The 23378-nt window shown below is 35.1% G+C and overlaps 1 protein-coding gene across 5 annotated transcripts in view; it reads right to left on the bottom strand.

Annotated features, from left to right (window-relative positions):
• Nucleotides 1-16717: 16717 nt before the first annotated feature.
• Nucleotides 16718-23378, bottom strand: part of LOC106874612 (calcitonin gene-related peptide type 1 receptor) — a 358420-nt gene continuing 351759 nt past the window's right edge. For all 5 annotated transcript variants that reach the window (XM_089357177.1, XM_089357178.1, XM_089357182.1 and 2 more), the window contains one exon: nucleotides 16718-19943. In XM_089357177.1, the coding sequence (XP_089213303.1) occupies nucleotides 19704-19943 (240 nt within the window). In that variant the 3' untranslated portion in view covers nucleotides 16718-19703. The remainder of the gene's footprint in view (nucleotides 19944-23378) is intronic.

Consider the following 23378-nt stretch of genomic DNA (forward strand, 5'->3'; position numbering starts at 1 on the left):
TTACTAAATGCTACTGATCAATATTTTAAAACATCAGTAATATTAGTTAACAGAAGTCAGTTAAGATTGGGAGACACACGAGCCGCTTAAGGTATCAATAAATATGATAAATTGCAAGATAATGTGCTACTTTCTCTCTATACTTGTGACGATATTATATTATATTTAAACAATAATAATCATAATCTTCTTGTTTTGCCTTTGTGAATCACAAGTATTGCTATCTGTTGGAGTTTTAGCACTTTAGCTGCTATTTCTGAACTTCGGTATGTGGTGAAGCAACTGTTGCTGATCCCTTAATTATGTTATATATATATATATATATATATATATATATATATATATATATATATATATATATATATATATATATATACTCAAATACCAGAGGTAGAGTAATATGCTTTATTTAAAAGCAGCAGAAATATAACAACAGACTGTTACTCTGAGTTTCACGTTCCCGTTCATCGGACACTTTTTTCCACCTTGTTGCACATTTTATGTGCTTACTCCGGTATATATATATATATATATATATATATATATATATATATATATATATATATATATATATATAAACTTAATGCACTATTATAATGCTTTCGTTGCGCCATCTCCTCAAAAACATCAAAATGTTTTTAGGCCTTAATGATTTATTATGATAAATATTGCAGTTAGGGTTCACTGTTGTCATTAACAAGCACCGCAGAACAAAAGCACTTTTTCAGTGTGTGATTCAATACATGTTGGCTAAAGCGAAAATATTTAACAATGAAAATATTATGTAGGTAATTTAGTTTATCTTAAAAATAATTATATAACTTTCAAAAATAATTTTCTTTTTAGGCGCAGCAGTGGCTTTTTGGTAAGTAGCTTGCTTACCAACCACATGGTTCCGGGTTCATTCCCACTGCGTGGCACCTTGGGCAAGTGTCTTCAACTATAGCCTCAGGCCGACCAAAGCCGTATGAGTGGATTTGGTAGGCGGAAACTGAAGGAAGCCCGTCGTATATAAGTATACATATATGTATGTGTGTGTATATGTTTGTGTGTCTGTGTTTGTCCCCCCAACATCGCTTGACAACCGATGGTGGTGTGTTTACGTCACCGTAACTACCGATGGTGGTGTGTGTACGTCCCCGTAACTTAGCGGTTCGGCAAAAGAGACCGATATAATAAGTACTAGGCTTACAAAGAATAAGTTCTGGGGTCGATTTGCTCGACTAAAGGCGGTGTTCCAGCATGGCCGCAGTCAAATGACTGAAACAAGTAAAGGAGAAAAGAGAGTTTTTTTATTTAAAAAAAATAATTTTCCTGTTTTCCGCAACGCTAACAGGACCTAACTACTGACACAGCTAAAGAAGGCAATTAACTGTATCTCACAATTTTCAAGTTTTTATTGAATTGTCCAGTTATCAGTGCGATCACAATAAATATTTGGGGACAAGTCATTGTATCTGAATTACAAATTCCCTGCTGTCTCTTCGGTCTCTACAGAGATGACGCTCTGGCCATCTATAGAGGGGCCAACGGGCACACATTTGATTGGTGTAACGAAGTGGTTATCAGAATGTAACGATTATTGTCTATGATGAAAGCAAAGATGATAATGTTGACTCCATGAAAGATAGACAGTGGCCGAAGTTGTAGATAACATATATTTCTCCATTACATATAATTAAAGCCAAACCACGACGGGCAGGTGTGTATAAAAGCAGTGGAAAAGCATACGAAGTAACGAGAGTTATATTTTCTTGTAAAAGGGTAGATAGCATTAGACTTACTCATTCCCTGTCGTTCTAGCAGCCGTAACTACATAGATCAAGTAATGTTGTCGAAAGTGAGCGAGGGAGAAAGTAAGAGAGTGGTGGACGGGACAAGTGTATCGTTGGTGAATTCCATAGCTGCCCCTCTATGAAGTTCTGTCGAGACAGTATTTCGAATCGGTCAGCCTGCTCTCTGTCGGTTGCTCTCACTAACTGATTTTTTTCCTTAGAGAATGCTGGTATTTATAACTATGCAGACTAGCTATAAAGATGGATATACCATTGTGACGATGGCTAAATTAATGAAGGTCACTTATCTATTTCATGGCATTGAAAAGGTTAAGAGTCAAGTGGAAAACACATATATCACTGTTTATCCATGACAGAACAATAGGTCGTATGGCTAGGGAGAATTTACAGATTCAGTTTCGAACCTCAGGTAGGGACAAGCGAGGTCTCACATAGGCCAGAAAAGACCTGTTTAGTGCCCTAGGCTCTATGGGACTGAAAATTACTATCAAGACGAACCTCACTACCGTAGACTTTGTAGATGTCACTCTAGACTCGGGCTCCGGTACACGCAAGCCTTATCGCAAGCTAAACGAGAGGCTGTCCTACATCAACACAGCCTCTGTCACCCCCACTATCATGTTCAAGAACCAGGCCCGGAGTCAACCGAAGATGCGCCAGTAATATGAGCACAACAAACACCCAAGTCTGGAAATATATCGGGTCAACTGGAACGGCTTTCAAGCGACGCCCGTACAACCACAGGTACTCTTTCAGGATTCCAGAAAGACGATTTGTCACATCCCTGGCCAGTCACGTATAGGGCCTCAAAGATGAAAGGACCCCATACGATATCAAGTGAAGGATCTTAGAGCGGTTGGGAACCGATATTGACGGAAGCGAACGCTGCAAATCCGAGCGAGCAAGGATATTCAAAGGCTCCCTGAAACCTGGATCACTGAACACTCGCCTGGAAATTTACAGTTGTCACACCCATTTCGAACGCTACCTGCTGCAAGCATTAGATTCTTCGTTCTCCGATTAGATTCAGAAGGGTTCTTACGATCTAGAAGTAGCCCATGGGTGGGGTGAGGACCCCGCTTTTGACCCACAAGAATTGATCTAAGGGAGATAACCCGTCCTCACTGACCCCACCCAGACTATTTATTATTTGCTGACTTATTGACCAGATGACAATGACGGATTCCTGCCTCCCTGAGGTGAAGAGTTAGATTTGTCTTCGGTTTTAGAGTATGACGAGACGTTCACGGGCTAAGCCCTTTGTGGATGCGAAATCACTGGTCACTCTGTGTGACCGGACATAGACTTAACTACTTATATATATATATATATATACATATATATATATATATATATATATATATATATATATATATATATATATATATATATATATATATATATATATATATATATATATATATATATATATATATATATATATGTATGTATGTGTGTGTGTGTGTGTGTGTGCATATAGACATTTTAGATTTAGAAAATCTGTAGAAATTGGTCATTTTGATAAAGTTTGCTCGATCAGAATTGATCTGGGGCTAAACAAGAACGAAAAGAAAAAAAAAAAAAAGAAACCTTCACTGCATCATCATCATCATCATCATCATCATCATCATCATGATCAGGATCATGATCATGATTATCATCAATAGCAGCAACAACTGTAGTGAAGAGGCATAACAATGGCAGGTTTAAGGGAAATAACTCCTTCATGCAAGGGAGACTAATCTGGTTTGCTGTAATTTCAAGAAAAAACTTTTTTTTTTCTTTGTATCTCTGTGTTTTGAACATTTTGCAGTAGATTAACGACACGACATAACCTATATATATATATATATATATATATATATATATATATATATATATATATATATATATATATATATATATATATATATATATATATATATATGATATTTAGTGTTTGTATTTCTACTACGTAGGTTTACATATATTATATTGTGAGGACTGAGATTTCCGTTGTCAGGCTACTGATATTAAGTTCAGTGTTAAAACACATGATATGCAAATTAACAGCTACAGTTTTCTGTAGCTACTGGATTTGTTTTCTGTAGCTACTGGCCCATAAACAAATTGGTTGTTTATTTTCTCTGGGACTGGCCAAACGATGTAGATACCTCTGATGAAAATCAAATAAGGTTCGAAAATACATTAAAGCTGTTAGCCATTTTCTTTAATCTTCGGAGAAATCGTTAAATTTGCCAAACATATAGATTGAATATATATAGTTGATGATGCTTACGTCACAAGGGGTGCTTTTAATTCATAAGTGAATTTAATCTTGCCTAAATTATCGTCGTGACATACCGGCAAATGGTTATTACACTATTTGTATATAGTCATAGACTGGCGATTCGATTCGCCTCCGCTTTAATTCACGTACGTGATGTTGATAACCCCCCAAAATGGTGAAATATCGGTATCCATCACCTTCGAATGGTACTGGGGACGAGTTGTCTCACTTGTCTATGACTTTCAGGTGTTTTAATATCCAGCGCTTTGAGGGAGTCATCCTCACCGCGGTAGAGCAGCGTACCGGTGAACAAGCAAAACACATACATCTAGTATGTGTGGTCGATGATATTTACAACATTAGCAGTGTTTTTAATTAATAATTGAATATATATATATGGGCTCTCGGCTGCTCTACATTGACATGGGGCAATACCCTGAAACTAGTCTAGTCTGCAGATGCCAAACCAGCAAGGGGAAGCTGCTGACCTCCCCTGTTCGAAGGTTATAAAGGACACAGGTTCGTGTGTCACATAGCTAGCTAGAGGCGATGGCCTCTTGGAGCTAATCCACAGCAGCATTCGTCCTAATTTTGGGACTGCCATGTTGGCTTGGCAATAACTATTTATATATATATATATATATATATATATATATATATATATATATATATATATATATATATATATATGTATATATCAAAGCACTTTGATTCAAATTCCTTTGGCACCTTAATTTTCAAAGCGTAATGCTAATTCTCAGTTATTGGAAATTTGAATGAGAGATCAGTTGGAGAAAGTCAAATGTTATTATCGATGGATGGGCTGCGATTGTTCGAGAAAAGTCACTCGGTGTCACAGTTTGATGTTGGTATTTCAGCGACAACAATTACCTGGAAAATACTGCATAATGAACAGGAAATCGACCGTATGGTGGACAGGAAACCGGTTGCGTGGTTGGAGAGGAAGTAGGAAAGGGAAGATTAGCATCACGCCTTGAAACTTAAAGTACCAAAGAAATTGAATTAAACTGTTTTGATCCATATATGTAACTCCCAATAAACGTGTTGAGTGCCCTTCTTTCGTTTGTCCACTCACTCGTGTGTGTGTGTGTGTGTGTGTGTTGGGCTCTCATCGCTTCGACGAATGAGGAATTAGTAGGACAGCTGCATAATGTTCTTAGTTCGATGTTATGACGTGTCGTCTAATGTAAGAATTCAGTGTTATCCAGATTTTACAGATCCGGCTGCTGATGTTGCAGTAGTGGTCTCCGTCATTTGCGAGTAGATTAAATCTGGCTCTATACTGAGCTCTTTTCTCTTCCAGAATGTTGATCCTGGGTACTTCAAAATCGGAGATGGCTTGGTAGCAAGAATTTCTCCACTGGTAGCAAGAATTTCTCTATTCATTGCTTCCGTTTCTCATGTCTTCAGGTTTACCTTGTAGGTTTTCAAGCAGTTTTTTAGAGTGTCTATATAACGGAGGAGAGGACGGTCTTGATGCCTAGCAGCAGAGCTAAGGTCACCATAGATGAGGTCTGACAACATCAAGGGATGGACAGCATATTACATCGTGACAGAGAAAAGAAACCAACGGTGACGGCTGACTATAAAAGCGTCTTGAGTGACACCGCAACTACTGAATCCATCAGTTAAAGGAACTTGATGATGATGATGATGATGACGATGATGATGATGATGATGATAATGATGATGATGATGATGATGATGATAATGATGATGATGATGATGATGATGATGATGGTGACGGCGATGATGATGACGACGATGATGATGATGTACTAGTTTTCCGTGGTTCCTCTCTAGATATTATTAGTCCTAATATGGATATTTTTCATAATTTTCCCACAGCATAAGGCTTCTGTCTCATTGTATTTGTGGTAAATACCTTCCAATGTTTTCTCTGTCAGGTTTCAGATCTTATACCCTGATTTAAGATGTTGTAATCAGATTTAAGGTGTGAATTTCAAATAAGCACTCATAATCTTTTTCGTTTTCCATTTAGTTTTCAGTTGAGGCTGCATCCATAATTTATTTCTGGTGTGGGTAAAGTATTGATACCGATTACCTTATTTTTGCATTTAGCTTTGTTTTAAGTGGGGTTTTTTTTAGTGGCTTAGTTAGAGGAGAGTATCAATGTTCATTATCCATTCCAGAGCCCTTGAGACTGGTGAGAGGAAGTTATTCTTAGTTTGGAGACTAGAGTCGAGAGTTTGCAAGAGAACAGATTCTACTAAGGGCTCCCAGGAACCAGGTGGTGGTGCTAAATCGAACGATGGATGATTCAACCTACTATAGTAGTAATCTTATGCAGGGGTTCTTAATTTGGATAGTAGCGTACCTATGAGGTGTCGTGAGCTCACATATGGGCGGAAAATCTGAAGGGAGTGATATGGGGGTCACTAGATGTTTAGAGGCGTCTTCAGTTTTCTTTGAAATAAAGTATTTAAATCAGGAACAATATCATTGGATTAGAATATAAGTGGGACATTGTATCATCAGTGAGCAGAAACATGTCTGGTGATATGCCAAGGTCCAATCAGATTTCATTATATAATCTCCACCTTCTTTAGTAATTTCTTATTTCTTTATTGCCCACAAGGGGCTAAACATAGAGGGGACAAACAAGGACACACAAAGGGATTAAGTCGATTACATCGACCCCAGTATGTAACTGGTACTTAATTTATCGACACCGAAAGGATGAAAGGCAAAGTAGACCTCGGTGGAATTTGAACTCAGAACTAACGGCAGATGAAATATCGCTAAGCATTTCGCCCAGCGTGCTAACGTTTCTGCCAGCTCGTCGACTTCTTTAGTAATTTCTATGAACCTTTAACATAAACTTCTCTAGTTCACGCAATTATCTAAAAAGACGTACATACTGGAGAGGAGAGTACAAAAAATATGGATAATAAACCACTGCACAAATTTAGATTCTGTGAGGATAAAATAAGCTGCTGTGATTTTTACAAAATAAGGTAAGGGCGCGGGATCTGTAAAATATTATTACGTTGAAGAGAGCGTTTAGTTACAAAAACCCGAGAACTACTGTTCTAATCTATAACGTTCTTTTCTAAATTTTCTTTCATTTCTTGTGGATTATACTCTGTCTGTTTAATTGGTTTCTAGGTCTGTGTTTTGTCTAATTCTGTTATCCAACTTTTTTTTTTTAAAACTCTATTATGATAGTAGAATTCTTTCTTTTTTTCTTCTTTTCAAGTTTAACTAGACGCATTTTTCTAATCCGAATCAATTCTCCTAACAAATTTGTATACTCTCTAATTCTCTATCACCAGCAGCGTATAACTTGAGGTCATCCATATACAAACAAATGGTTGAGTGTCTCCCCATGGTATTTGTACCCAAGTCCAGTCTTGCTTAATGAGCTGGCTAAGTGTATTAGCACCAGGCAGAAAAAGAGTAGCAGGGGTATATTATATAAATTTAGGATATCTTTAATGCAGATAGGTACGAGTTTCTATAATTCCTTGTTTGTCGTTCACCCATGATATGAGAATGCTTATATATTTATTGCTTATTATTGGTGCAACTTGCGGCCCTTGTAGCCAACAAAGAAAGAATTACTGGTACAACTTTTCTAGAATTAACGTGGGTATTAGGAGAATATTGTAAAAACCTCGCAACCATTCCATACCACTCTTTGGCCCCTCTTCTAATGTTCGGTTTTGGCCTTCTTGACACATAACTGACCATTACAGCCATACGATCCGTTATAATAAACCTTCAGCTCCTTTGGAAACACGTTGTTGGTTTCCAGATGTTTCTCTATTCTCTGCGATATTATTGTAATTAAGGCTTTGTGAAGAATAGGAATGTTATGGGTTTGTAGGTTTTTAGTATTAGGGAATATAATGATATTTTTCATTACGTATTTTCCATTACATCAGATGTTGTCTGGAGTTCTTCACACACATACAAACACAACAACAACAACAACAACAACTTCATTATATAACACTCGTGTGAAATGCAGTTAAACAAAAGGAAGTACTCAATACTGAAAGTAGGGTGGAATGATATTTATTCAAAGTTGAATTTGAGTGAGCCATTTATCCAAATTTCACATTCCGATCCACAGTTGACTGATTACAGTAGGTTTTAAGTTGGTTATATTCACCGGGTGAGATTGATCAGTTCCCGCTGAAAACAACTTGGCAGGAAATTAGAAGTACCACAGATATATAAAAAAATATAAAAATTACAATAAAAAAAATTTATGGAAGAATTATCTCTATAAAAATTCGTATAAAAATCCTCTGTGGCGAACTTATAAATATATCCAGTTGCAACAAATATGTATAGAAAGTTAATAAAAGAACAGATATATTTTTATACATTTAACTATAAATTTGGATCTAGTTTTGTTTGGCAAGAAAGTGATTCTTTATCAATAGAGAAAGTGTGTGTGAAATTGATATTAAAATAGATATTTTTTGTTTATGGATGTGCATAAATAACACACACACACACACACACACACACACACACACACACACACACACACACTCACACACACACACACACACACTCACACACACATACGCTAATATCGAATAATGAGAATGAGTGCTCGACACCTCATTGGAGAATAAACATTCTTTATTTATGAAATCAATGGTAGCCTTATTAATCCACAAATAACGTGTGTGAGTGTATATATATATATATATATATATATATATATATATATATATATATATATATATATATATATATATATATAATACAAATAATAAATGAGTATATGCATATATACGTACATGTATGTACATACCTACATCTACATGTATATATAGATGCATATTTGGGTACAGGACGTTGCAAAAAAACGTGGACAAAATGATAAACAGAGTACAGAAAACACACAGGCCACATAGAAAACATTTCCTTCATATATATATATATATATATATATATATATATATATATATATATATATATATATATATATATATATATATATATATATATATATATATACATATATATATGCATATGTGGGCACAGGACGTCACGAAACGTGTACAACAAAAATACGAAGTACGAGTACATGGAATATAAACTATTTTTCTGAACAACGAAAGACACAAATGGAAAACAAGAAAAACAGCACAAAAGACGATCCTTCATCAGTTGTTGGCTGTTTTTTACTCTCGTATTTAGCACTTTTAACAGCAAGATACGCTTTTGATAAAACAGTTGCTCCTGCAAAGCATATTAAATAAAATTTGGGATTTTGCGGAGGGTCAAAATTGGTAACAAAAACAGGAGAGTGAAAACAAACAGGAAGGGCTGCTAAGCCTAACCGAGGTTGTGGTGGCGAACGCTTAAATCAAGCTTGGACAGGAGACAAACAAGAACACGTCTTCCTTGATCCAGCTATAACGGAGAGAAAGAAAGAAACACAAATTAGGAGAAGAAAGATGGGCGATGGTCACGTGAGAGCCACGTAAGCAAGGCAGGAAGAGTGAGGGAGAGAGAGTGACAGACAGAGAACTGTGAAGGGGAGAGGAAAAAAATTCGAGATAGGATAAGTGAGAAAAAACAAAAAACAGAACATGAGGGGAGAAGGGGAGGTAGAAGAATAAGAGAGAAAAAAAACGAAAGAGTAATAGGATAGAATAATGGGAGAAGAGGAGGTAAAAGAATAAGAGAGAGAAAGAGAGAAAAACGAAAGAGTAAAAAGATTGTAGAGTGCGCATCAGAATTATTAAGATAAAACTTACTTGGAAGAGGATGCGTGGCGTTCAATCATATAATAATATGAATAAAATATATATATGCATATATACATACGTATATGTACATACATCTATACGTATATATATATGCATATGTGGGCCACAGGACGTCACTAAACGTGTTCAGCAAAAAATATGAAGTACGAGTATATGGAATACGAACTATTTTTTCGAACAACGAAAGACACAAATGGAAAACAAGACAAACAACACAAAAAACGACCCTTCATCAGTTGTTTTCTATATATATATGAATTTACTTCTTTTAGTATTTGGGTTGTAAATTTCTTGATGTGATCTCGCATGTTAAAACATTTTTTGTTGTATCACAAGTGGGTAATTTTGCCGATAACAAATGCGCTGGTTCTATTTCACTTCTTTATTAATTGGCTAACTATTTAACCAATTAAAAAGTGGAAAGAAAGAAATGAAATAAAACCTGTGCGTGTGTTTATTATTGGCACAATGACGTTCTCGAGACGCAACAAAATATATAAATTTATTTGCTATATTAAACTATAGATGACTTTAGTTTTATTTTGAAGAAGATAGAATTTTTAGCCACAAGTATATTTAAACTAAAATGGTATTGGTTTGTGGGTAAAATTAGGAGTTTGATTCCATTGTCGATCATTTAGAATTCAAATGAATTTAAACAAGCTAGCGTCTGTGCTTTTGTTGGTGCTTCTGAAGGAACGAGCATATTCGTAGAATCTAGATTTGGGCTTGTTATTGTCAAGGAAAACTTCAGTAAGTCATTAATGATTTTGTGATACAAACGCCATCGTATGGAGGTGATAGTTACTGCCGTTGATTTATGGTAAGTGTGATGCGAAGTTAGACGTACAGCTATGAATTATACGCAAGTATGTGTTTGTTCATACAGGACCCGTTTAACGTGTATATTTTCGAATAGATATATTTAAAAAAATTGATTCTGCATTCCATTAAAAAAACCATATTCTACATTCCGTCAGTCCCTCCCTTCAGATAAAATAATTAGCTTTTTTCTTTTTCGCAACATGCTTCGTTATTCTTTCTTTTCTTCCGCCATTCTACTTTTTCCATTTCCTTCTTGTTTCAAATTAACTGAAATGGTTATACATTTATTCCCCATTTTTATCTCTAAACACATATCAGCACAGTCACTATCTACATCTCACCATAGTGCTTAACCAATGCATGACAACAGCTAACAGCTTTTCGGTTTGATTAAGTCTCATAAAATTCAAACCAACAACAAAAACATTCGTAAGATTTCAATTTCACAAGTCATTATATGCAAGAAACGTCTGGATGAATAATCATACAATCAAAAACCCAAATTATTTTAACTTAAAAATGTACAACGTTAGCAAAAAAGTTTCCTGATGACAAATAAGAGCCAATTAAAATTTGACATGCAAGAGAAATATCTGACATATAAGAGAAATATCTGTATCCCCTCCCATACACATAAAGAAACCCCTGTCACACACACGTATACAGAAAACCACTTTAATGTAAATTTCACATTCATCATTTTAAAAATATTCCTTACAGCTAACGAAAGCTTGGGCAAAAATTATAGTTAAAAGCAGAGAAATACATCTATAGATATTTTACCAATATTTCTTATGCATTTGTGTGTTTTCTTACAGTTTTTATGCATTTATGTATAATAAAGTTCTTTACACAACACTTTCTTAAGAATGATTTTTAGAAATACTTAAGACAGAAGTTTTCCTATTAATATTTTTGCAACTTTTCATTCAGTGCTATATACCAATCTGTGGAACATAATTTTTTTAATTATTTTTCTGCACGTCCAGCGGGAACTGAAAAAGTCCAGTCGGTGAATATAAACAATTTTCACAAATACTACAATAAGTCATTGAGGGATCGGAAACGAGAAACTCTGAGTAGCAACCCACACACATACACAAATAATGCACACACACACACACACACACACACACACACACACACACACAACAAAAGTAAATGGACACGCCATAAAATATCGTTTTATGTTTATTTTCACTTGAAAAGGTATATATTTTGTATTAATTGGCATTTTAATGATTCATGTTCTATATGTGACTGTTTAATCGTGCCACATAGAAAAAAAAAACGCCTTGGAACTACCCGAATTTCAAATCGACTGTATTGTAGGTCAATCTGAAAGCGGACTTCGCGCAAAATCGCAGAAAACCTTGGGATTCCGATTTCTACAGTTAATAGTATGATTGTGCAATTCATTAGAGAGAGGAAGGAGTCCATATCACCTCATCCAGGTCGACCAGGGCCCTCTGACAGGAGCCTTCGCTTTGTTAAGAGAAATGTGGAGGATAATCCTCATTGCAAGGCCTCTGACATAGCAGAACAAGTTGATGTCAGTTCCAGAACAGCTCTCAGGTATCTTCACAAACTTAGCTACTGTAACAGAGCAGCAAGAAGGAAGCCACTTCTTCGACCAGCTAATATCAAGCGGAGAAAAGGTTGGACCAATGAGATATGGTGGAGAGGCCGCTAGAATTTTAGAATACTGTCATATTCTCTGATGAGTCCAGATTTGCTGTGTTTTTGACAGTGGTCGAGTGTGGGTCTGGAGACTCTGTGATTAAAAATTTGACGTGAAAAGATTGCAGTCATCAATGAAACACGGCGGCTATTCTGTGATGGTCTGCGGAGCAATTTGGAGCAATGGTAGATCAGAGCTGGTAGAGTGTGAGGTAAACATAAACTCAGATAAATATGTGTCCATATTGCAGAAAGGACTCCTTACAATCTTCTCCAGTGGTGGAATGATTAAAGAAAACTATTTATTTATAGAAGATGGGGCACTTTGTTAAAAAATGGGGCACGGTTAAAAAGACTCAAGATTTGTTGGAAGAGAATCACATTAAAAAGCTTCCATGGCCAAGCCAGTCACCAGATATGAACCCTATTGAACATCTCTGGGGCATAATGACAGGAAACTTCGTAAAAACAAGAAAGCATCCTCAAAGCCAGATCTTTTCAGATTACTGCATGAAATTTGGCAAGAAATTCCTCAAGAGAATATTCGTCATCTGATCAGTAGCATATCTAATAGGGTCCATGCATTGAAAATTGCAAAGAGCATCTCTACTAAATATTAGATATTCACATAACAATAATTAATAAATAATTTGAATGTATAATTTAAGATTTATATACATTTTAACGATAATAAGGCTGTCTATTTACATTTGTTATGTACGTGTGTGTATGTGTGTATATATATATATATATATATATATATATATATATATATATATATATATATATATATATATGTATGTATGTATGTATGTATGTATACACACACACAAACACACATAAACGTATATCCATTTGTAAAAACGAGTATATAAGTACATACATATATAATATACATGTATATATTTATGCATATATAAATACGCATATATATGTATATATATATATATGTATATATATATATATATATATATATATATATATATATATATATATACATATACATATATATGCGTATACATCTTTGTATATATATGTTAATATATGTGTGTACATATATTTACATATGTACATGCATGTACACATAAATACATATGTATATTCATAGCTACACATATATACATATATATAAATATACATGTATATGTATTTATGTATATATCTTTAAATACATGAATATAAATGTACATATACACATATAAGTATAAATATATGCATATATACAAATATATATACACACGTACACACACATACCTAATATATATATATGTGTGTGTGTGTGTGTGTGTACATATATAAGCAAATACACACAAATTTGTGTGTGTGTGTGCGTGGCTTTATATACAGTGTTTTCCAAAAGTCACTGTACACTTTCATTTTTCTGTTTCGTTTCAGGTATCATTCGGAGGGACGTGAGACCATCAACATTTGACATCTTAGACTTGGCAGTTTTTGTAAGTGTATCAGTCCCTTGCCAATTGACGTCAGAGCAGCGTTGCAAAATTGCTGCCTGGCAAGAAGTTTTTCAGTCCCCTACTGTAGTTCATCGCAAGTTTGAGAAGGTTTATGGCCGTCACACTGCTCCAGTACGTAGCACAATTTATGCTATCCATAGCAAGTTTCTTGAAAGAGAATCTGTTCTTATTTCTTTATTGCCCCTTATTTCTTTATTGCCCATAGAGGGGACAAACAAGGACAGATAAAGAGATTAAGTCGATTACATTGACCCCAGTGCATAACTGGTACTTAATTTATCGACCCCGAAAGGATGAAAGGCAAAGTCGACCTCGGCGGAATTTGAACTCAGAACGTAACGGCAGACGAAATACCGTTAAACATTTCGCCCGGCGTGCTAACGTTTCTGCCAGCACACCGCCTGTTCTTGACAAACCACGCAGCGGAAGGCCTGCTACAACCACCATTGATGAAAACACCGAACTCCTGAAGCAGGTGTTCGCGAAAAACTAGGGGAAGTTCATCCGGAGGACTGCACTGGAACTTAGCATCAACAAAAGCTCGATTCAGCGGATGCTTCGGAGAGTGATAAAGCTCTACCTGTACCGACTTCAGGTTGTTCAAAGGCTTCAAGCGGAAGATTATGATGCCCATGTGGAAATGTGTGAATCACTCCTCCACCATTACCATAACGACTCTCAGCTTTTGGAAAACTTATGGTTCAGCGATGAGTCTATTCTTCATCTCTCTCGTGGGATAAACCGACACAATTGTCGAATTTGGGGAAAATCAAAACCAGCAGAAATTCTCGAACACGAATGAGACTCTCCGAATTTGGTGGTATGGTGTGCCACGGGCAAAGGAATGGTACATTTACAAACACTGCAAAGTGTAAGGTGTCAAATGCAGATGGCTTCACGTCTCTCCGAATGATACCTAAAATGAACTAGAAAAAAGAAAGTGAATAGTAACTTTTGGGAGACCCTGTACATACATACATACATACATACATACATACAGACAGACATATATATATATATATATATATATATATATATATATATATATATATATATATATATATATATATATATATTTCGTTTTCGTATTTGGTTTGCAAGATTCTTTATGTGAATTCGTGTGTTGAAGCATATTTTATTGTGTCTCGGGAGAGTCATTCTCTTTTAGTGCTTTATTAATTTAACACACCCTCCGGTCCGATTTACTCTCATTTACTTATTTAGTTTCATTAAAACTTTCGTTTCAATAGTCAACGACTATTGAAAAAGTTTGCAAGACGCAACGAAAATTTTAGTAAAAAGAAATAAGTAAATAAGTGGAAATCGGATCGGTGTGTTAAATTAATAAGGCACAAAAAAAGAGAATGACTCTCTCCAGACACAATAATATACATACATACATACATATACATACATATATATATATATATATATATATATATATATATATATATATATATATATATATATGAATATCTTGGCAGGGTGTCCCAAAAATATATATGCATCTTTTAACAGTTGACAACTCAATCTTAATTTCTCTCTAGATTTAATCCATTAGAAATACTGAAGTGATCCAGAACTTTATCATAACGGTCGACTTAGAAGTTTGAAAACGCGGTCGAAGTGTAGTCGAAGTGCAAAGACAGTGTAAGAGGGACTTTAAAAGAGATTGACCAGCGCAACTTACCATGACTCGAATTAGAGATACGTCTGAAGCAAATGGGACTGCTCCGAATATCCACAAGAAATGTTTCGGAAGACCACGGACATCAACAAGTCCCACAAAGCAAGAAAGAGTACTAGAAACGTATTGCCTGAGCTCAAGAAAACCTGTGCGACAAGCAAGTCGTGAGATAGGAATTTCCAAATCAAATCTTCATCTTGTTTTGAAGCGCTGTCATTGCAGGTCTGTTACCTGACTTTGGTGTCTGAGGGTGCTTCAGAATAATATCCTGGGTGGGCACTAATTTGTAATAATGATGAAGTGGAGTAAATTTGAAGGTGACCATTGAATAGTGAGGGGCAGTGCTGTTCAGTACATCCCCTTAGCGACGGGCGTGTTAATCAGACTTCAAGATATATATTGCAGGAAGATTTTTTGTAAACTGTATTTTCTAAATCTCATGGTATATCATTGATTAGTGAGGGGATAGTGCCGTTTAGTGGACCCCCTTAGCAACAAGCACGAGTCTTTAGACATGTTACATTCCATGAATAGTCCATGTTCTTAATGAGGATGATCCGGAACGAAGTGCAGAGTTTTGCGAGAGGCACTTGGCAAGATGTGTAGAAAATTGCTCACTGTGATGAGGTTATATTTAGATTAGATGTTTTAATTAACCATCACAGTTACACATACTGGGGACCCAAGAATCCGCACATTACGGAAGAATATCATGCAAATTTATCAGGGATTACAATTTGGTGCGATTTATCACCAGAAGGATTCATATGACTGTCTCTTTTGACGGTGCTGTGACTGGTACATTTACTTGAACTTGTCGCAACCTTCTGACATGCCAAGCATTGAAGAGGACTTTTATGGTGTGTCGTTTTATTTGTAGCATTACCACAGTAAGAGCCTTCCTTGATGAAATTTTGCTAAATAGGGCGATTGTACAAATAGGTTCAGAAGAATAACCTGCGCATTCCTCGGACTTCACATCACAAGGATATTCTTTTTATAAGGGTATTTGCAAGAGAAAGTTGACGGTACAAAACTAACATGAGTCGACATGAAAATATGTACAAATATCGAATGAAATGCTTCTTAATGTTTGTAATTCCATTGTTTCATATTACCATTTGTACCTGAAACAAAACCGTCATCAGTTTGAAAACAGGTGTTCATGTAAAAAAAAAAAAAAAAAGAAAAAATTAAATTCCATCAAATTTTGAAAATAAAACGTATTTTAATAAACACTGTCTTATATTCATTCAATATGTGTATAAGTTTTTGGGGACACCAAGTGTGTGTGTGTGTATGTATAATGTATGTATGCATACATGCATATATGTATGTAGGAATTTTTATAAACAAACGGGGAAAAATATACACAAGACACAGAAGAGTTTTTTCATTTTTTTTTTTTCATTTTTCGAAGTATATCATGAATTCGCTCCCTCGCGACCCTGAAGGAGTGAATTTTAAACGTTCATGCGCCAAAAGGACTCGTCCCTTCGTTGTCCGATGGATTGCTTGAAGCGAGAAACTGTATGGAACGTCATTTAAACAGTCTGTGTATATGTCTGTGTTTGCGTATGTATGTGTGTATGAGCGTGTGTGCGTTTCTCCCTGTATATGTGCGTGTATTCTTCTCACTGTGTATTCGTGTTGGAATTTAGATATTTGTGTTAATAATTTGTATATATATATTTCTTTACGTTCTTCATTTCTGTAACAGATTTTACGTTTCGTTTTTAGTATACACGCATGATCTTCGCTGATATTTTCTGCTTTCCATTTTAAAGTTTTCTGTATGTTTTACGCTTGAATATGTCACGCATGTCTCTTCAGTTGGTTAGTATTTAAATGTCCAATCGATAAGGTGAAACCGACCTTTCTTTCAGTCATTATATATATATATATATATATATAAAGGTTATGAAGGGTATTGGAGTCAACCAAACCCTAAGGATACAGGTAATACCGAATAAGTGCTGTATACCGACTAGTTTTGTCCCTGTCGTTGTATAAACATGAGTGGGGAATATAACATGGGTCGTGTATTAGCGTGTGTATGTATAAAGAAAGAAAAGGATAAAGAGACCAATGACAAAATTAGAATTATATTTTATGGATAAAGTCTTATAATTCTAACTTTGCCATTGGTCTCTTTATCCTTTTCTTTCATTATACATACACACTACACACACACACACACACACACACACACACACACACACACACACACACACACACACACATATATATAATCCCAAAAAGTTAGAGGTTGTGAATTCAACTCATTAAGGGATAATATCTATCCAATATACTGCCGGAAGGATACCCAATTACTATTACACTAGTGTTTTTACCAAGTGCAATAAATTGGTACGGGTAAAAGGAAATTTTAATTTATATAGCAATAAGAAAATGGAGGGGAATATGTGGTAATCATCAATTTGCAGGCATTGTATTATGTCAATTTACCTGTTTATTTTTCAACTAAAAGGACAATAAAAACAATATACAAACACATATGACATATTGTGTCATATCAGTAATAATAAAATTTCTAATTACTGGTATGACAGAATGTGTTATATGTGTTTGTATATTGTTTTTTATTGTCCTCTTAGTTGAAAAATAAACAGGTAAATTGACATAATACAATGCCTGCAAATTGATGAGTACCACATATTATCCTCCATTTTCTTATTGCTATATATATATATATATATATATATATATATATATATATATATATATAAGGTGAGTATATAGGGAAGGATAATTTTCCCAGGGGGTACCGTGATAGCTCTCGGTATATTCCAGGTTACGGCTAAACGAATCAAGTGATAATAGACATCGATAATTGCTTAGTATTAGTGATCCCGCTGTAATTCTTCTGATGGGTAACACCAGGTTCACTTTTCTGGATTATGAATATTATCAGGAGTATAAATTTCAAACAATTGCAAAGATTACGGAGACCGGTACATCATCATATTTTCCTTTTGATTTTAAAAGTTGGTAATACAGCATAAATAGGTGTTAGAAATGACCGAAACGTGTCTCTGTTGCACAGCGTATGTGCAATTGAGCATACAACCCAGATTAATCTGATGTGCACATTCACTCAGGGTCCTTCAACGAGCGCAACTGTACATAGTCTGCGCAGCAGAAACACGCGCCGGTCATTTTAAACACCTAATTATATTGTATGAGCAACTGCAAAAATTAAAAGAAAAATTTGATGTACCAGTCTCAGTATTCTTTATAATTGTTATGTATATATATATATATATATATATATATATATATATATATATATATATTCAGCATACACTGGCAGTTATTTTTTTTCACATTTGCTTTCAAGCAAATATACATACATACATATATATATATATATATATATATATATATATATATATATATATTTATATACACACACATTATATATATGCATATATATATATATATATATATATATATATATATATATATATATATATATATATATATATATATATTCACACATTATATATATATACACACATATATACACACACATGTATATATATATATATATATATATATATATATATATTATTCATTTAAAATATAGAGATGCCTATAATAGGACATCTAACCCGCTAGAAAGAGCAGCAAAAAACTCTATACCACAAAAATAGGGATAATTTCGAAAGAGAATGAAAAATAAAAACATTTTTACCAGTCTATACTCTGTACCATGGTTTCAAGCTATTTAGCAAGATAAAAATATATCTAACTCGAGAGCTTTCGTCAGCAGAGTGCCGGATTAGCGTGTAAACACGAGCCAAGGAAAGAACCTGACTCTAGTTTACATGCTTAATTTCTCAAAACTTAACCACGCATGTGCGCCTATATATATATCTATATACACACACACACACACACACACACACACACACACACACACACACACACACACACACACACATATATATATTTGTGGGTCACGTATTGTTAAATATTTGTCACAGCGGTGTATATTTATCGGTTTAAGGTTGAGTTGTTCACATTTCCTAACGTTTCAGAAAGACTACCATTATGTACAAAATTGTGTAGTCCTTTCATTGCTCATTGCTACAGCCAGCATCACTTTAATTGTTTTTATTTTCGAATATATTTTTGAAAGTCACATGCAGATCGAAACAAATAGGGTTAGTTGTATTCATGGCCACCTGAAACAGGATTAGGAATGGTGCTCAATGGTAGATAATTTTGGTTACTGCTTCTTTTGTTCGTGGATACAGTAGGTGCTTTGTTACGTTTCATTCCGGATTGAGGAAGTGACGACATGTTGTCTGTAGTGAATTGAGTTGTAAATGAATAATTGGCATCGTGTTGACGGATCGAGGAGTCTTTCAATCGCTGACATGTGTTTTTGATGTGGGTGTGGACCTAAAAAAATAAAAGAAAACAGATTAGTAAAATAATAATAATGATAATAATAATAATAATAATAATAATAATAATAAATCATATTATCTCTGGCTGCCCAGTTCTGGCTATGAAGGAATATATTCACAGACACGACAGAGCTGGGACCTATATACACTGGAAGCTATGCCAACACTATGGAATAACAACAGAAAAATGATGGTATAAACACACGCCAGAAAAGGTCACAAAAAACGAGAAAGCAACCATTCTCTGGGATATGCCAAAAGGCCAATAGACCAGATATAGTTGTCAAAGATCATGAAGGAAAAAAATGCTTTCTAATTGATGTATCAATACCAGCAGATGACAACGTTTCCCTAAAAGAAATGGAGAAACTTTCAAAAGACAAAGACCTGGAAATAGAGGTAACTCGAATGTGGAATCTAAAAACAGAAACAATTCCTATCATAGTAGGTGCCTTAGGTATAATAAAAAAATATTCAGACAAATACATAACAAAAACACCAGGACTTACAAATATATATTACATACAGAAAATTGCACTACTGGGCACTGCACACATCCTACGCAAAACACTTTCAATACAGTAACCATAAGAGCATCACAGCAAACCACAGCACATACCCAAGGCACACAGAGCTGCGCTCGGTAGTGAAGTGAAAGCACGTTACAAAAATAAAACTACTGAATAATAATAATAATCATAATACGAATGATCATATACACATACACATGAAAGGATATGGCTAGCCTTAAACTACTACAAAATGACAAATGTAATTCTTTAGGAAGAAAGAAAAGCCTATAGCAACAGACAAGAACGGTCAGAATAGCTGAAAACAAGAATATTTTCAGGAAAATCATTACAAGAAAGTTGAAATATGTTGATTTTTGCCTCTAACAGGTGAAGTATGCCACTGCAAACCGATTTCCGCCAGACGACCTATTTAAATAGTTTTCAAAAGTTTTCTAGAACGATAAATCAAGATTTGAGTCTTGTGTGCTTTGGCATATCAGAAGAATAGTTTCTCCTTTCGGTGGAATACCTGTATACTTAGCAGGAGACTTGTGCCAGACACTTCCTGACATTTGAAAGGGTATAAAGTCTGATAAAATCAAAAGCTGTTTTAAAGCCTCAAATTGAAGGACACGTTTTAAAAAACTTAAACTAGAAACAGACGTGAAAATCTACCTTAACACAGAACCATATTTAATAGATTTTACTAAAAGACCTTTAGAATTTTGGATCTTTCAAGTACTACAGTACTTGAATAGAAATTAGTTAAAAAAGTTGAGAATGAAATATTATTTTACGTTATATACTTGTGTGTTTTGCTATTTGTACTTTTGTAGGAAACGCAGCTTGATTCGTCTTTTGATTTGCTAGACTGCAACATGTTCGAGTGAATGAACGTTCTCAGACGAACTGCAGATTGCCAGCATGTTTTTAAAGGAATTTATATATATATATATATATATATATATATATATATATATATATATATATATATATATATAAACATATAGATTTTGCAAAGGCATGTATGTATTTATGTATCTATAGCCCACGATGTGAGCCACCGTTTTGCACTTAGATATTTGAAATTTTGCATAACGGCAGATCTCCAAGGATACGATCACAAACAATGTGATATATTCTGATTCGTTATACAAAACTGGGCAACGCCAGGTACTGTTACTAGTATTTTATATATATATATATATATGTGTGTGTGTGTGTGTGTGTGTGTGTGTGCTCGCATATAATCACACATACATGCATATTCTTGTATGATGCATGTGTACAGTGTCTTTACATAGAGCATTCAGAAGTAACACACACACATGCACACGCATATACACACACACACACACACGCACGCATACACGCACGCACGCACGCACGCACGCACACAATTCAAATTCATACAGATATATGTACATTATGCAGTCATGCACACGTCTGCACGCACACAATGGGTTTAGACACTCAATGCTTAATTATTAATTGAATGCTAATTAAATTTTCACCATTAGCTTTGACGGTTGATTTCCTTGGTATTATGGTCTTGTAATCTAATCCTCGTCCCCAAACGGAAAACAAAGCAAAACAGTCATATCCTTTTGATCATCATCATCATAATTTTGATCATCATCATCATAATTTTGATCATCATCATCAACAACAAAAACAACAACAACAACAACAATAACAAAGATAACAGGAGCACTCTCTCCCCCTCCCCCCTCTATCTCTCTTACACACACATTTCTCTGAATTTTTGTTTTTTACTTGTTTCAGTCATTGGACCGTTTTAAAGCACCGTTTTAAAGGATTTAGTCGAGCAGAACCGATTCCAGTACTTATTTACAGTAAATATGGTACTGAACCTTATTTGCCGAACTGCTAAGTTACGGGGACGTAAACAAACCAACACCGGCTGTCAAGCCGTGGGTGTGTGTGTAGAAACACAAACGCAAAGGTACATACACATACACGCATAAAGAACAGGTTTCTACAGTTTCCGCCTACCAAGTTCACTCACAAGGCATTGGTCAGCCCGAGGCTGTAGTGGTTGACATTTGCTCAAGGTGCCGTACAGTGAGACCGCACCACGTGTTTGCAAAGCGACCCTCTTTACCACACAGTCACCGAGTCTTTTTCGCCACTTTTAAATTGGAGACTCTTGTTTTACTGGTTCCAGTCATTGGACTGTGACACTTCCCCTGCCAATCGGTTTTATCGAGCCACTACTTCGTCTAGTGCAAGGGTCCTCAATCATTTTTTTTTATCTGTGGACCCCTTTGATTACTATGTTATTCTGGTGGACCCCCATAGTTTTTCTATGTTTAGAAGCTAGTTTTATAGAAACTTTTTTCAAAATTCTTATTTTGCTTTTCCACACATTAACTTGTGTGGGTTTAACTATGTAAAATATTTGAGAAAGAAACCTAGCTGTTTCTTGTAATACATACCAATACATATAGGGGCCCTTGAAATATAATTGTGAATCCCCAATTTACTATTTTGTTGCACGGATCCACCAAAATCTTATATGGATCCTCAGAAGCCATATGGACCCCAGCTAAGAACTACTGGTTTAGTGCAAATTAGCGCACGAGGGTTTGTCGTATTCTCCATGTGTCAACCACTAGGTTAGCTCTGAATCAAAGGTCGTAAAAGAACAGCAACGAAACAGCTGAGAAGAGCTCAATGTGGCTATAGGCAAAGAGAAACGATAGCTGGAGCTGAAATAGAAAATTGCCAGGCGATAAACGGAGAACAGGAGGAGGAAAACTCAGATTTAAATAAATCCACAGTGTAAGTTCTTTCGGTGGTTTTCATGATCGGGTGGTAAACACCAGAGTACAGGGAAATAAGATCACCCGAATGCCCCAGATCCAATCTAAACTAAAGGCAGCATTTCAGAA

The sequence above is a fragment of the Octopus bimaculoides genome, chromosome 9 (genome assembly GCF_046866305.1).
Source record: "Octopus bimaculoides isolate indiv1 chromosome 9, ASM4686630v1, whole genome shotgun sequence".
In the NCBI taxonomy this organism is placed as follows: Eukaryota; Metazoa; Mollusca; class Cephalopoda; order Octopoda; family Octopodidae; genus Octopus; species Octopus bimaculoides.